At 38.8% G+C, this 14,066-nt stretch overlaps 1 protein-coding gene across 5 annotated transcripts; it reads left to right on the forward strand.

Annotated features, from left to right (window-relative positions):
• Positions 1–624: 624 nt before the first annotated feature.
• Tango2 (transport and golgi organization 2) lies at positions 625–13,576 on the forward strand. 5 transcript variants are annotated; one of them, XM_045736577.2, is made up of 4 exons: positions 625–698; positions 4,289–4,439; positions 6,315–6,888; positions 9,024–13,576. In XM_045736577.2, exons 2-4 carry the CDS (start codon positions 4,304–4,306, stop codon positions 9,154–9,156), a joined length of 843 nt encoding a protein of 280 aa, XP_045592533.1. In that variant the 5' UTR covers positions 625–698; positions 4,289–4,303; the 3' UTR covers positions 9,157–13,576. The 5 variants fall into 5 exon arrangements, with proteins under 5 accessions (XP_045592533.1, XP_069182485.1, XP_045592532.1 ...); XM_069326384.1 differs by lacking the exon at positions 625–698 and adding an exon at positions 2,843–2,947; XM_045736576.2 differs by lacking the exon at positions 625–698 and adding an exon at positions 2,913–3,015.
• The last annotated feature ends 490 nt before the right edge of the window (positions 13,577–14,066 follow it).

A 14,066-nucleotide genomic window follows, 5' to 3' on the forward strand; every position in this document is an offset into this window, starting at 1 on the left:
CGCCCACAGGATGGGTATGGGGTGCACTGCCGCCCACAGGATGGGTATGGGGTGCACTGCCGCCCACAGGATGGGTATGGGTTTCACTGCCGCCCACAGGATGTGTATGGGGTCCACTGACGCTCACAGGATGGGTATGGGGACTGCCGCCCACAGGATGTGTATGGGGTCCACTGACGCTCACAGGATGGGTATGGGGTCCACTACCGCTCACAGGATGGGTATGAGGTCCACTACCGCTCACAGGATGGGTATGGGGTCCACTACCGCTCACAGGATGGGTATGGGGTCCACTACCGCTCACAGGATGGGTATGGGGTCCACTACCGCTCATAGAATAGGTATGAGGTCCACTACCGCTCACAGAATGGGTATGGGGTCCACTACCGCTCACAGAATGGGTATGGGGTCCATTACCGCTCACAGAATGGGTATGGGGTCCACTGCCGCTCACAGAATGGGTATGGGGTCCACTACCGCTCACAGAATGGGTATGGGGTCCACTACCGCTCACAGAATAGGTATGGGGTTCACTACCGCTCACAGAATGGGTATGGGGTACATTGTAAATAAACAAAATTGTGTACGATGTAACTTAATGTATAAGTTCCGCTGTGTCACGCTGATCTGTACAGAACTGCAGTCAAGAGCCCACGTCAGTTCTACTCCATCTCTGCACCTCTCGCCTTGTTTTGGCCGTAAGTCCACATCGATCAGTTATTCTTTCTCGCGTTGGTGACAGAAAGGTTACAGAGCTAGTTGCTGGGTAAAGGGGCTGCTGCAGCCTAATGTTCTTTCACCAAAATAATATAAATGTTAACTATAACTCCATATTATGCTTCTGAAGTACCGCATTCCAATCTGCTGTGCTACAATTGGATGATAACAATTACATAATGAGTTCAGGAGGTACATGCGTTAAAAAGGTTGATAACTGGGTATTCCTCTTACAATTAAGTTGACGTGTTAGCAATTCGGGTTGTTGTGTTGATTCCGCCTCTCAACAGTCAATCAACTGGTGTGCAAATTCCTGAGTATATTGGGCTCTATCATATCTACATTTGAAACTGTGTATGGAGTCTGCCTCCATCACATCACAGCCTAATGCATTCCATTTGTTAACTATTCTGACATTGAAAACGTTCTTTCTATTATCTCTCTGGCTCATTTGAATACTCAATTCCACCTGCCCCCCCCCCTTATGCCTGCCTGAGACCGTGCCTACCTTAGGTAGGGATGCAGTACTGAAGCAACACATCTGGCAGGAAGATATGTTGCACGTTCGGCTTTCCAACATTATCAGGTTGGGGGACTGGCCTGTCAGGTGCCTACAAGTATTGCCACAGGAGGAGGAGTCTCGGGGTCCGGTATGGGAAGATAGGCTCAATTGACCCGAGCGTTTAAGTGGACAACATCCAGGCCGCTCTACGGGTGTTAGGTTCACCCTGCCTGCCCTGCGCAACACAGGACCTCGTAACAGGTCCAGCCATCGTAGCTGGGCATTCTAGTTGCTGTATTTCAACTTTCCTGCGTTACGCTGCTATAATTGCCATCTATTGGGACATAGTCGCCTCACCTGCTGCAATGCAACATGATGTGCAAACTGTGGCAACACAAATCATGCAGATAGATATAATGGTGGGTGCTCTGCCGCATCTCGCCACCTTTTATGCCATGGCCCTCACAAGAGTAGTGGGGACCCCTCGACAAGAGCTGTTCCAGAGGTTGCGCGCCCTCAATCAGCCTACCGTTTCTTTCCGCCTCCTGGTTGGCCTCTTCACAGGTAGGGTCTGGCAGACGTACTTTCCTGTCCCGGCCACATGCCTCATATTCCCAGGCTGCTAATCGATTTTCCTTCCTAGGTCGCCTCGACATGGACGAAAACTCCATCACGGATACAGACATGGACACTCAGTCCCGACCGGAGCCCGGCACTCGTCACCCTCCTGTCTCTCCCGTGAGAAGCCAGCACCGACGTCGTCGACACACCCGTCGATCGGGAGGTTCTGCTCCATCATCGGAGCAGAATAGAACAACAAATTCGTAACACTCGATTATCGGATAGTCCTGAGTATCCTCTGGTCCCCAGGTGCTTTCCCAGGGGAGGATTGTGACACCGGTGGAACATGAGGTCCAGAGTGAAGCACCCACCAGTGTGGGTGTTTCACCCACACTGGTGGGTGCACCCCATATGGAGTGTTTGCACAGATTTAGCCTGACTGGGGATATCAAAGAGATCTTTATTTCTGGTGTGTTGCTCATGGGTTCTATTTTACCTATCAAGGAACATTTCAGATTAAGATTAGCATTTAGGAACGGTTTTGTACATGTAGATAGCACATGAGAGTGTGTGTGGAAATTGAAATAAGTTTATTGAGGTAAAATACACACAAAGGGATGAGGTAGCTCAAGCTATCCTTTAGCATGTTAAGGGACTTAAACAGAGAGGCTGTGTGTTGTCTGAAAACAGTTTGTTATAGTTCTAATAGTTGATTTTTGCTGAGTGATGATAGGCTGCAGTGGTAACTCCATGCATAGATACCGTATGTAAGATAGGTATAGATTAGTGCATAGTATAACGAGAGGAGAGCAGAGTAGGGAACATAATATCTGATTTTAGAAAGTTTACTGACCGTTTTTACGATTTTTTTGCGATGTGTTGTATGTGGGTGCTGAAGTTGAGTCTCTTGTCTATGCATAGGCCAAGGAACTTTCCCTAATTTTTATTGGTAATAACATCGTCTATCTGAAGACGTCCGTTATGACATCCTTCGCCATACCTTCCGTTTCATTCGTCATGTCCGTGGCCTGAAGAGACTGTAAAGTATGTGGCCTGAAGAGTCTGTAGGGTCCCCATGATCAGAGAGTACCGTACTATCCCCCACCCGATAGGCAGCGGCCGGAGTATATCCGACCATCGTCGCCCCTCAACCATCAACAACAGGACGCGAGTATCGAGAGACAACAGTGCACAAGATTTCCTCTTGACTATAAGCTTACGGGAACTATACTTGTGTAACGGTTCTATTGTTATGTGAACTATGGTGACAATAAACACAGACACTACGAGAATAAATATATATTCTAATGAGAGATTCAAGGCTCTCATTACTTGGAATAGGTTTCTTAAGATAGAGTGTGTTTCACAGCTTTTAAGACTGTGTTAATTAATGAGCACTTAATGAAGTGGTGGTATTGCTGGAGTCAAAAGTGTAGGTTCTTTGTGAGGTGTTATGCTGTAGTGTAGGAGATATGGCAGTAAAGTAAATACAGTATTACTGTACTATACCATATAAAGAAGTAGATAAGAGGACTTTTTTTACAAGTCACAATTATTATTTTTATATTTGTTCTTATTTCTTCCAGGCTGATGCCTCCCCCCCATATTTTGAAAGTAGGAAATGGGCTTGTAGTGGTGATTTTTACCTGTTTTATGTTTATTTTACCTGGGGACCATTATCCACTAGTGGCCTCAACAGGGAAAGGAAGCTGGCAGCCTATCAAAGGTCCTCCCATTGTTCCTGAAGATTTTTCCAACTGGATTTTGGACTGAAGCATATGTCTTGGTATTAGTCTGGTGCTACATAGGACAGTCTATGGCATTGTGGTAAAGCACTTGCCTGCCGTTTCACGAGCACATTGGCCTGGGTTCGTATCCTGGCCGGGGAGGATTAGTTGGGCACTAATTCTTGAATGTAGGCTCTGTTCACCCAGCAGTGAATGGGTACCTGGTTTTTAAATGATTTGGTGGGTTGTATTCCAGGGAATATTAAGATTAAGGATTTGCCTGAAATGCTGTGCCTATTAGTTGCTGTACAAGAATGAAAGATCTCTTGCATAAATAAATAAATAAATAAATTAGTCTCGATCTTGGCATCTTCTTTTAATAATTACTTACTTGGTATTTACAGCTTTAGTGAGTAGGCAGGGCCATGACTTTATGACCATATGGGTGAAAAAGTATTGCCTGTTTTGTGTTCTACATTGTGCCTTGTTAAGCTCGAAGCTGTTGCCCCATGTATGCAATACAGTATTTTCCCTTTTAAAGAAATGGTCTGGATTCATTTTTATACTAAGTGTCACATCTAGGTGGCATCAACTGACATGGATATATTAAAGGTTGGCTCTATGCATTAGTCAAGCAAAAATGCATACAGTATTTACTTTTTGTTCTGCTGTTGATTTCAGTCTTTTTCTCTGATATGAGAATTCACTGCAGATTTTATTTGTAAATTTGTCAAACATAATATACTCTTTATTGACCTTAAAGAAGTTTCCTCCCACACAGTGAGAAAACGACATCATGTGTTTACTGTTCTTATATTCAAATCCTGACGTGAAGACGGGAAGATACAAAATCATATTGGTCAACAACCGAGATGAGACCTATTCAAGGCCGACGAAACCTGCACATTTATGGAGTTCCAAAATATATGGAGGTAGGATCAAAGATCTAACCTAATTCTAGTTAACGTTAGGGACTATGTTGTTTGATAATTGATGTCTTTTATTAATTTATATTTTTGTATTTGAGATCATGTAGAATTTTGTTTGTCATATTTATTTTACATAGATTACTGTTGTTCATTTTTATTCCTGAGCCAAGAAGCATAACGTCATTGCAATTATGAAAGTCCTGAATTAAAGTTTTCACTTTGTAATAAACATAAAAGAGTTTTTCTTGTCAGGGGACAGGAAGCCAGGTTATACATACAGTACATGTTAGGCTTAAACCGAGCCCCTTCCCAATCGAATTACTGACCCTGCCCAGGATGCAACCCCACAACAAGCTGACTAACTCCTGGATACCTATTTACTGCTAGGCGGACAGGAGCATGGGGTGAAATGAAAAGCCCCCAACCAGCTGTGCTGCCCGGGATTCGAACCCAGAATTCTTGATTATGAGTCGAGAACGAACCAGACTGTACAGTACTACCAGGACTCCCTTTTTTTTAATAGTAAACATAGCTGTACAGTATTTCTGGATTTGAAGTGAATAGCTTATAGCAGGAACACAAATGCCTATAAGAGCCTCCCTGGCAAGTGGTGGGGTTGTGGGCAGATTGCATGACATTTGAACTGAGAGGTGGACAGGGCCTGAGCTGTGTCACCCCACTCTTTGGGGGTAGGGGGGTCCACTAACAAGCGGGAGTACTAGTTTGCATACAGAATTGCTAGTTTCCTAGTTTCTTTTGTTTGCGAGGAGTTCTTCGCTTTTTCTAGTAGTTGTTCGCTTTTTACTAGCTAGTTGTTTGTTTTTTTGTTTTGGCTTCTGGGGCTACCTCCAGAAAAGGGTGTTTCATTACATTCAACACTGGGTTTTTTCTGACACCAGAAAGCATTGTTTTATGATGTACTGTAGAGAAAAAAATTTGAGTTTATGTACACCATGATATGAACTTAATTTTAGGTGCAGTTAGGGGGTTAAAATAATTTACCCAGTTGTCAATTGAGCCCTGTGACAACACTACCATATAATGTCTGGTGGCAAGGGTTTTGGGAGGCTTCTTGTGAGCTCTCAATGATTAAAAAATAGGTATACCCTAATTTTTGTTTGGAAATATGAAAAATCACTTGTGACTGAATGTCTTTGTGTAGTTTTAACCAAACTTATATTCTACTGGTATGTTACTGTATTGCATGTACAGTAATCATATATTGAGGCTCACCAACTATGGCTTATGGCTATCTGTATGTTTTATTGCAAGTTTACCCTCCTTTAATTTAGAATAAATATTTAAGTATAATAATTTTGATAGAGAGTTGTTATTGACAGAATTCTGTGCATGTTCATGCTGTTGAGCTTTTTAACAGTGGTTAATCTTTAGGGCATCTTATTTCAAGGATATTTCTGTTTTACTTTGATATTTTGTATATGTAAGTGAGTACCAGTCTAACAGTTATTGTTTGTGTGTGTTCTTTCTAGTATTTATTAATCCACCTTTAGTTGTTAGTTTTACTCCCATTTTGATTGTCTATCAATACAGTATACCTGTATCTCTAACACTAGATTCATTAATTACATGCCCTTGAGAGGGTGGACTCATGTAGAATTTGTCTTAAACATTTCAGCAGTTTGACACACATTTGCTAAGGAATTCTTGTTGCAGGTCTTATTTTAATTTATGTGGTATTAGTGCCACTAATCTACTTTTAAATAACAAAGATGTATGGGAAGGATAAAGATTTTCTTACTGTATACTTGCAAAGAGGAAAGTTGAATAGAAGCTGTACCCTTTATTTCTTAGCAGTTCTCATTTGGAAAATGAGATCTGTTAGCATTTTCATTTAACTGAAATAAGTGTTTATTTCAGGCATGGATATTCTCGAGGGAAAAGAGGGAGGAACTTGGCTGGGTATTTCCGAAGCTGGTAAGATTGGCTGCTTACTCAATATTTTCCAACCTTCAGACAAGTTCGAAGAAAATGTAACTTCAAGAGGTTTCTTAGTTGTCAATTATCTTAAAGCAGATCAGAGTGGATCAGAATACTTGGAAAATATAGCTAAGTTAGATGCTGTATACAACCCGTTTAATTTGTTAATGATGGACCCAGGAGAGCATTCCTACAATATAACATATTATAATAGTCAGATAAAGTTGTCTCAGAAGATTCAGTCAGGCGTTCATGGATTTGGTAACTCAGCAATCAACAAGCCATTCAAAAAAGTTCAGAAAGGTAAACAAAAATTCCAAGAGATTATTGAAGCTTATGGAAAAACAGAGTGTGAAGAAAAACTTATAAATGAACTCATTATTATGATGCAAGACACCAAAAAGTATTTTCCTGATGAACAATTAATAGATCAAGGCAAAGGTCACTCAGAAGACTTTGTGAAGACTCTCTCCAGCATTTGGGTCACCTTCCCTGCTCATAATTATGGAACAAGGTAAGAAATTAGTGAAGAGTAAAGACAAATGTAATAATGTAGTGTGAAAATCCACTAGGGCTAGAGGTGGGCGCAAACCTACGACCCCGGCATTGCCAAGCCGCATACTCTACCACTAGACCACCGCTGACTTGTTAATGTAGTGTGTTGTGGGGCCACATAAAACTGTTAAACTAAGTGCATACTACTTTGCTCATCTTTTTTCCATTTTGTTTTTTCTTCCTTGTTGTTTTCCTATTTCTTTCCTTCTGAATTCCCACTCACAATTTTCAGTCTCTCCAGACATTGTCTATACTGTATAGTCATACTGGCTTAGTACTTTTTTGTTTTTTATAATTTCAGTTTCTCCAGACATTGTTGTAATGACCACAGGTAACCTTGTGGTGGTTTGGAAGATTCATGGCCTTTATGGCCTGGTCTCTGACCAGGCCTCTAGGTTGATGGTTTGGTCAACCAGGCTGTTAAGACACAGGTGCTTGTATTCTGACTTATGAATCACAGCCCCATTGATCAGTTATCCTTTTGGAAGTGTTTATCAAGTTCTCTTTTTGAACACGGTGAGAGGTCTGCTAATTATGCCCATTAGGTTTAAAGTGTGTTGAAAAGTCTTGGGCCCTTAATGTTGGTAGAATTGTCTCTTAGTGTACCTATTGTACCTCTAGTTTTTAATGAGCCTATTTTGCACTTCCAGCCATGCCTCCTGGTTTCATGTGAGACCAGGTGGCATGGCAGAATTGGAACCAGTCCCTCTAATATTTTTCATGTAAATTACTTCGTATCTTTCTCGCTTGTGATCTAGAGAATACAGATTAAAAATTTCAAGTTGTCTCAATAATTTAAATGTTTTATTAAGTGGATTTTGACAGTAAAAGAGCTTTGCACATTCTCCAGGTCAGCAATTTCTCCAGGTTTGAATGGGGCTATTATTGTGCAACAATATTCCACTCTATGGAGCACTAGTGTCTTAAAAGGTATCATCATTAGTATGGCATATCTTCTTTGAAGGTTCTTGTTATCCAACCTGTCATTTTTCTTGCAGTTGTGATGGTTACTTTATTGTGTTTTACAAAAGTAAGGTCTTCTGACATGATTACTCCCAAAATCTTTTACATTGCTTTTTCATTATAATTGTGTGATTTGACTGCATTTTATATGTGGGTTATGTTGTTCCATAGCACAGGAGCTAGAACATATCTTCACTAAACAGCATGTTATTTTCTGTGATCCATTGGAAGATCTGATTTATATCAGATTGGAGGTTTGCTGTGTCCTCTATTTGTCAACTCTCATGAAAATCCTAGTGTTATTTGTAAAGGGTGATATAGAACTACAGTTTATGTCCTTGTTTATGTCCGATATGAGGTTGAGACAGGATCAAGCACAGTACCCTGGGGGGAATGAGCTTTTCAATGATCCAGATTTTACTTTGTTGACTATTACACTGTCGAGTCTGTTAATTAGGAAATTAAAGATCCATCTTCCTACTTTGCGAGTAATTCCTTTTATGTGCAATAACACCATGACCACGCTTATTGAAAGCTTCCACAAAATCTTTGAATATTTCATCAGCAGTATGCTTGTCTGTGATTCTCTATTATCATTTACAGCTGGCATACTCAGATTTCCAACAGTTTCTCTGCAAACATTTCCCATGCTAGTATTCATATACCTCAGCATAATAATTTTCCCACAATTATTTGATTGTTTCTAAACACCTCCATCTTGTTATTTCCTCTAACATTCTCCTCATTTATTGGGGCATAGGCACTTTGAATGGTGCCTCAGTATTTTTGCTTGAAATTTTTATAGTGTATATAAATGTATTATAGAAGAGCGCACAGTTTGAAAAATCAGTAAGCCATGGGTACACAAAGAGCTATTTATGTTTTAGGGGTCTTAAAAACTCAAAGCTAATTTCCTCTCTTCACGAGTGAGAATTTTGCGGTTTAAAATGTGTATTCAATTTACTAATTTTCTAGTCTACCAGTGTGTGTCTGCTGAGGTGCAGTAACTGATTAGAAAATGTAGTTTACATGCTTTTCAAAGGCATATGGTATTTGTTACCAATGCTGTGAATGCTGGTTAATTGAATTTTCAAATCATATGATAATAGTTATGTGAAAATATTTCCACAGGACAACTACAGTCATCCTTGTGGACCACTCCGACAGAGTTGTGTTTAAGGAACGAACAATGAAGGAACCAATCAACCTGGAAGCAATTGAATGGGAAGTAAATGAGTTTAGTTTCAATTTGAAAAAAGATTGAACAATTTCTAAATAAATATAATTACAATGTAACAGTACTGCATCTACATGTATGATACATTTATTTTGAAGGGAGACAGTGACTTTGTCTTAGCAACCTTTGTAGATGTGTTAAAAGTAATGCAGTCTGTGAAGACTTTTTATTAAGTCTTTTAGTGCCATGAACAACTATCCAAATTGCAATGCCAAATCTTTTTAAATCTTTAAAAGCAAATATATTTTCGTATAGGATTATAAGCATACAAATTCCAAATACATAATACACCAAAGAAAGTAAAGTAATATATTTTTGTTTCATGTTAATTTACAGTCCAATACTTCAGAAGAAAAGTAGCATGGCTTGACAGGGAATATTGATGCTCTAAGGGCTTGTGTATGTATAGGATGACAGCCCTTCGTGCAAGGCTAGTTATTTTATTGTATTGTTAGAGTTGACATTTTAATTTACATGCTACTTGTTGATTTTTACTTTGATTATATCAGAGTCCAAAGTAATATGTTAAAGTATCAAAGAGTATCATTAAGAGTAGCAAGAATGTACTGAACATTTTCCAATAATTAGGATAGAGTTGCTGGACATCAACCACTTGAGTACTAGAGTATTACTTTGTTTATAAGTTGATTACAAATAAATTTAATACTATTTTAGAAAGCTGTAAGGTATGATTTGAAGAAGGAGTCATTTATCCATAAATTGATGTCACATTTAGCTTGAAGATGTAACATGTACAGTACTGAAATATTAATCAAAACACTATACATAGATGGTTGTTATTATGGCATAAAGAAAGCAGTTGGCCACGTTGTACCAGTGGTCAGACAGGTAGTTATATCACCCAATTTTAAATGCATTTTACCAGCATGAACATTTATATGTATTATGATAGACATTATATCTACCTACCTTTCAATGCTATCCATTCCTGTAATATCCTACTAGATACCCACACAGTCATAATCCAAATGGCAATCCAAACTACACTGGTAGTTTGTATCATAGGAACTACTGAACACTATTGCCAAACATTAATGTACTCGACAGCATGGTGTCAGTATGTTTTGGTGGTATTTTCCATTGATTTGGAGACCCTTGATTTTGGACCACCCACCGGATTGGCAGGCTCATAGTTTGGTTGTTTCTTTCCTGGGATCCTTTGAGTGTTAAAATGTGATATTAATGTACAATTGCAGGGTACTGTAATCTGTACTGTAATTGTTTGTTAATTTGGCAAAAGTTTGTTTTGGTAGCTGTCCTTGAGCTCCATGTGGCACCAATTGTCAGCCATTTAAATTTTTCCTATACAGTAAGCACCATTCTGAGTGTTTACTTTTCTACATCCTAAAGATCTTACGTTTGACTGAAATTAAAAAAACAAAATAGAATATATTGTTTTAAATTAAAAATATTAGACATATTTCATGATATTAAATGAAATGAGTTAATTTATCTTACATTTTATGCATATATAATGTTGTGACTTGAAGTTCTAGAGATTTCATGTGGACACCCTGTATGTTTGAATAGCTCCTATCATTTAGATTTATTCAGCTACATATGCAGTATATTTTTTCTGATAAGAGCCTCTTGGTGGTTCCCCTGAAACTATCTTGCCGAGATGGCTCCCTACTACCAGGTCACATCAGCTGCAGGAGTACTGTTTGGTCTCCCAGGGATCAGAGCCAGAATGTGGTCCCCTCACAGGCACAAGGAGCAGGGGACTTATTGTCACCCTCATCAGGAAAGCATCCAGAAAGTCAGCAAAGCTTTACAGATACCTGCATAGTTCATTAGAAGTGAAGCATCAAAACAGCCAAACAACTCTGCAAATGATTCATTTGCGAATAATTGGTTCACTGGAAACTAGCTCGAACTCATTAGTATCAATGGCAGCCACCAGGTGGGCCAAGGCACCCAGGCAACAGCCAGCTCCCAAGGTCAGTCCTGTCGCTGATGTTGACTAGCTTACTAGTGTGCTCGTCAGGGTCACCAATTGTCACAGCAGGTCCCACTACTTCTCAGCTAAGTACTGGTCATCCTTTGGACCTGTCCTTTGTCTTTGTGATTTGCTTATTGAATTTTCTTTTAGTATTTGATTCACGTGCACGTGTTTATTTCCTGACAAAGCCAACTTGTGGTCTACCATCGGATCTGCGATATTCCTAAAAATGCTGCTTTGGCCGAGTTTCCAGGCCCATAATCACTTCTTCAACATAGTACCTGTCGTCTCTTCTAATTCTTGGTAAGTTTCTTGTTTTACTCTTTCTCTATGGATAGTTAGCTTCAGGGAGCTGCTAAAGGGTTCCTCCCAGAAAACTAGCCTTGAATGTCATGAAATGCCTCTCTATGGTGGAGCCCCATGGCTCCCTTCCTCCCTACTAGGTTTGTCAGATCATTGTGCATCAGCTCACCTACCAGTAAAATACGTGCCTGGAAACTAGACAGGTATTGTGGGTTGCATTATGGGAAATGTTTTATATAGATTATTAAAATTTTTTACTTAAAGCCCTAAAACTTACCCATATTTCTTCTCTTGAGTTTGAACGTGATACAGTAGTAGTGTCCTATACAGAGAATGTTAACCCCCAGTTGCACTAGCAGTTTATCTTGCATTTTCTTCAAATGTATTTATCACTTGATAACTATTTCCAGCTCTACTTGGTAATTTGTTGATGCCTATTACCATACTTGAATTTCACAAAATGTTACTCATTCTCACTCATTCAATCTTCTTTATCCCTTCTCTGGCGGTATGATGCCTACTTAATATCTAGCTTATTTTTATATTTACCTTATTCTAATTGCATATACTGTGCTGTAATTATTACAATACTGTACTGTAATTTCACCTAACCTGTGGACAGTAATAAAAGAAGCTCCAGTGGTATTTACAGTACATAGTGTTGATGTGGATAACACTGCATATTTTTAGGAGTTCTAGACATCATATGCTGAAGTAACATTTCATATTAGACCTTATGTATTTGAGCTTCAGATGGTATTATATGTGCTCACCTAGTTGTATTTGCAAGGGGGTGAGCCATGGCTTTTGGGTTCCACCTTCCAATTCTTAATCATCTGGCAGAGCTCCATATGAATTATGGAGTGAATATTATAGGACATTAATTATACTGTATACAATACCTGTATTTATACACAATATAAAATTTATTTGTTCTCAACTGATGTTTTTAAATATCTTATAACTACTCTATAAAAAAAAATAGAGCGAGTGAATGTGAGGATACGAGATGAAGTGGGGCTTCAGTGTTGGGGGGGTTACAATGGTGTGAATATTACACGAGAAATGGCAGAGAACAAGGCTAAGTGCAACTATGTTAAGGAGTACATGCTCTTTTTAGGAGGACAACTAATGAGTTAAATTTCAAGTATGTTTATTGAGACAAGAAAAAAATACATCTCAAAGGGATAGAGTAGCTTAGGCTATTTCTATCTCTCTAAGACAACTAATGAGCAGCACACAAAAACAGGCAATAAGACGACTGGAGTGCTGCTAATTCTCTATGATGTTCTCACAGTATGAAAGACTAATTTTAAATGTACAATACTCTAGTATATTCTTAACCATTTCCTGTTCCATGTGCTTGTCTTCTCCCTGCTGATGGCTCCCTACCCATTGGGAAATTAGTTAATCATGATGAATGGATGTATATACCATGTTGATACCTAATAACTTATGTCCTTTTGCAGTACTATTATGGTTATACAGTATTTTGCTAGTCTGTTGTTAGTCTCAGACATACTTGTCTGCAGTGCTGCCAATAAAGTTGCATAACATTGTTGTTACTGAAACTTGATAACTATTGTATACTAGAATACAGGATTCAACATGTTTGATGGCCCAGGTAGAAATATTAAATACAATCTCAGTTCAGCTTCAAACTGAATGCAAATTTGGAGACCAACTAGTATAAAGTCAAATGTGCAAAATCTTATTAGCCTAATGCAAAATTTTGCAAGGGTCACAGTTTACCTTTATCAGATTTAGTTTAAACAAAATTTATAAACTGTTTACATTCTTATTAATGCCTACAGCTGATTCCCTACAGTCAGTAGGCCTACAAAAAACATTGTCTAAAAAAAACAGGCCTACAAATTGTTGTTCTTCTTCAGTACTGTCACATTTTGTCCTTGGACGTCCCTTACTCATATCGTGTAGGGATCCAGTTCATTTAAATTTGTTCACAAGTTCATGAATCGTTTTGATCTAGAACCAAGTCTATGAAATTTCCTTGTAAATCTTTCTCTGATTTTATTATATTGCAATTCTTTAATATGCTATGTCGCAACAAAGATGCGTTCTTGTGTATTTATTATTAGTACAGTATTGTATTATGGTTCTGAAAAAAATTGACAATTTATAAATTTCACATTTATAACACATTAAAGATGATTACCATTACATTTTTTCTTATTTTAACCATCATAGCCTTTAATTGTTTCTGATTTCATATAAATTGGTAGCTAATTCTGAGACACCCTGTACATAGGAAAGAGAATGGTTAGCAACTACCAGATGTGACCTTTCCCTTTGAAATATCTCTGGCTAGGTTAAGTACTGTATTAGTCACAATTTTCTACTAATGGGAACTTTATAGAACAAAGGCCTACACCATATGGTCAGAACTGCATTGTCCTGCTAATAGTTGCACACTTCAAAGAATGTTTCAATTTTAAAGAATGGAAATTTTGCTTTGTCAGTAAAATCCTCCATGGATCAGTGTCTTTTGACATCAATAATCTTGCATTTCTGTTATTCAAAACAGTGGCTAGAAACTTCAGAATATTCTGTGACACAGTGCTTCTGGGGTTGATGCTTTCTTCTGATTACAGTAGTACAGTACAGTACTTTGTAGGCATGATGAAAATTTTGGTTACTGGGGCTTTGCATC

Source organism: Procambarus clarkii, chromosome 18 (genome assembly GCF_040958095.1).
Source record: "Procambarus clarkii isolate CNS0578487 chromosome 18, FALCON_Pclarkii_2.0, whole genome shotgun sequence".
NCBI classification, from domain to species: Eukaryota; Metazoa; Arthropoda; class Malacostraca; order Decapoda; family Cambaridae; genus Procambarus; species Procambarus clarkii.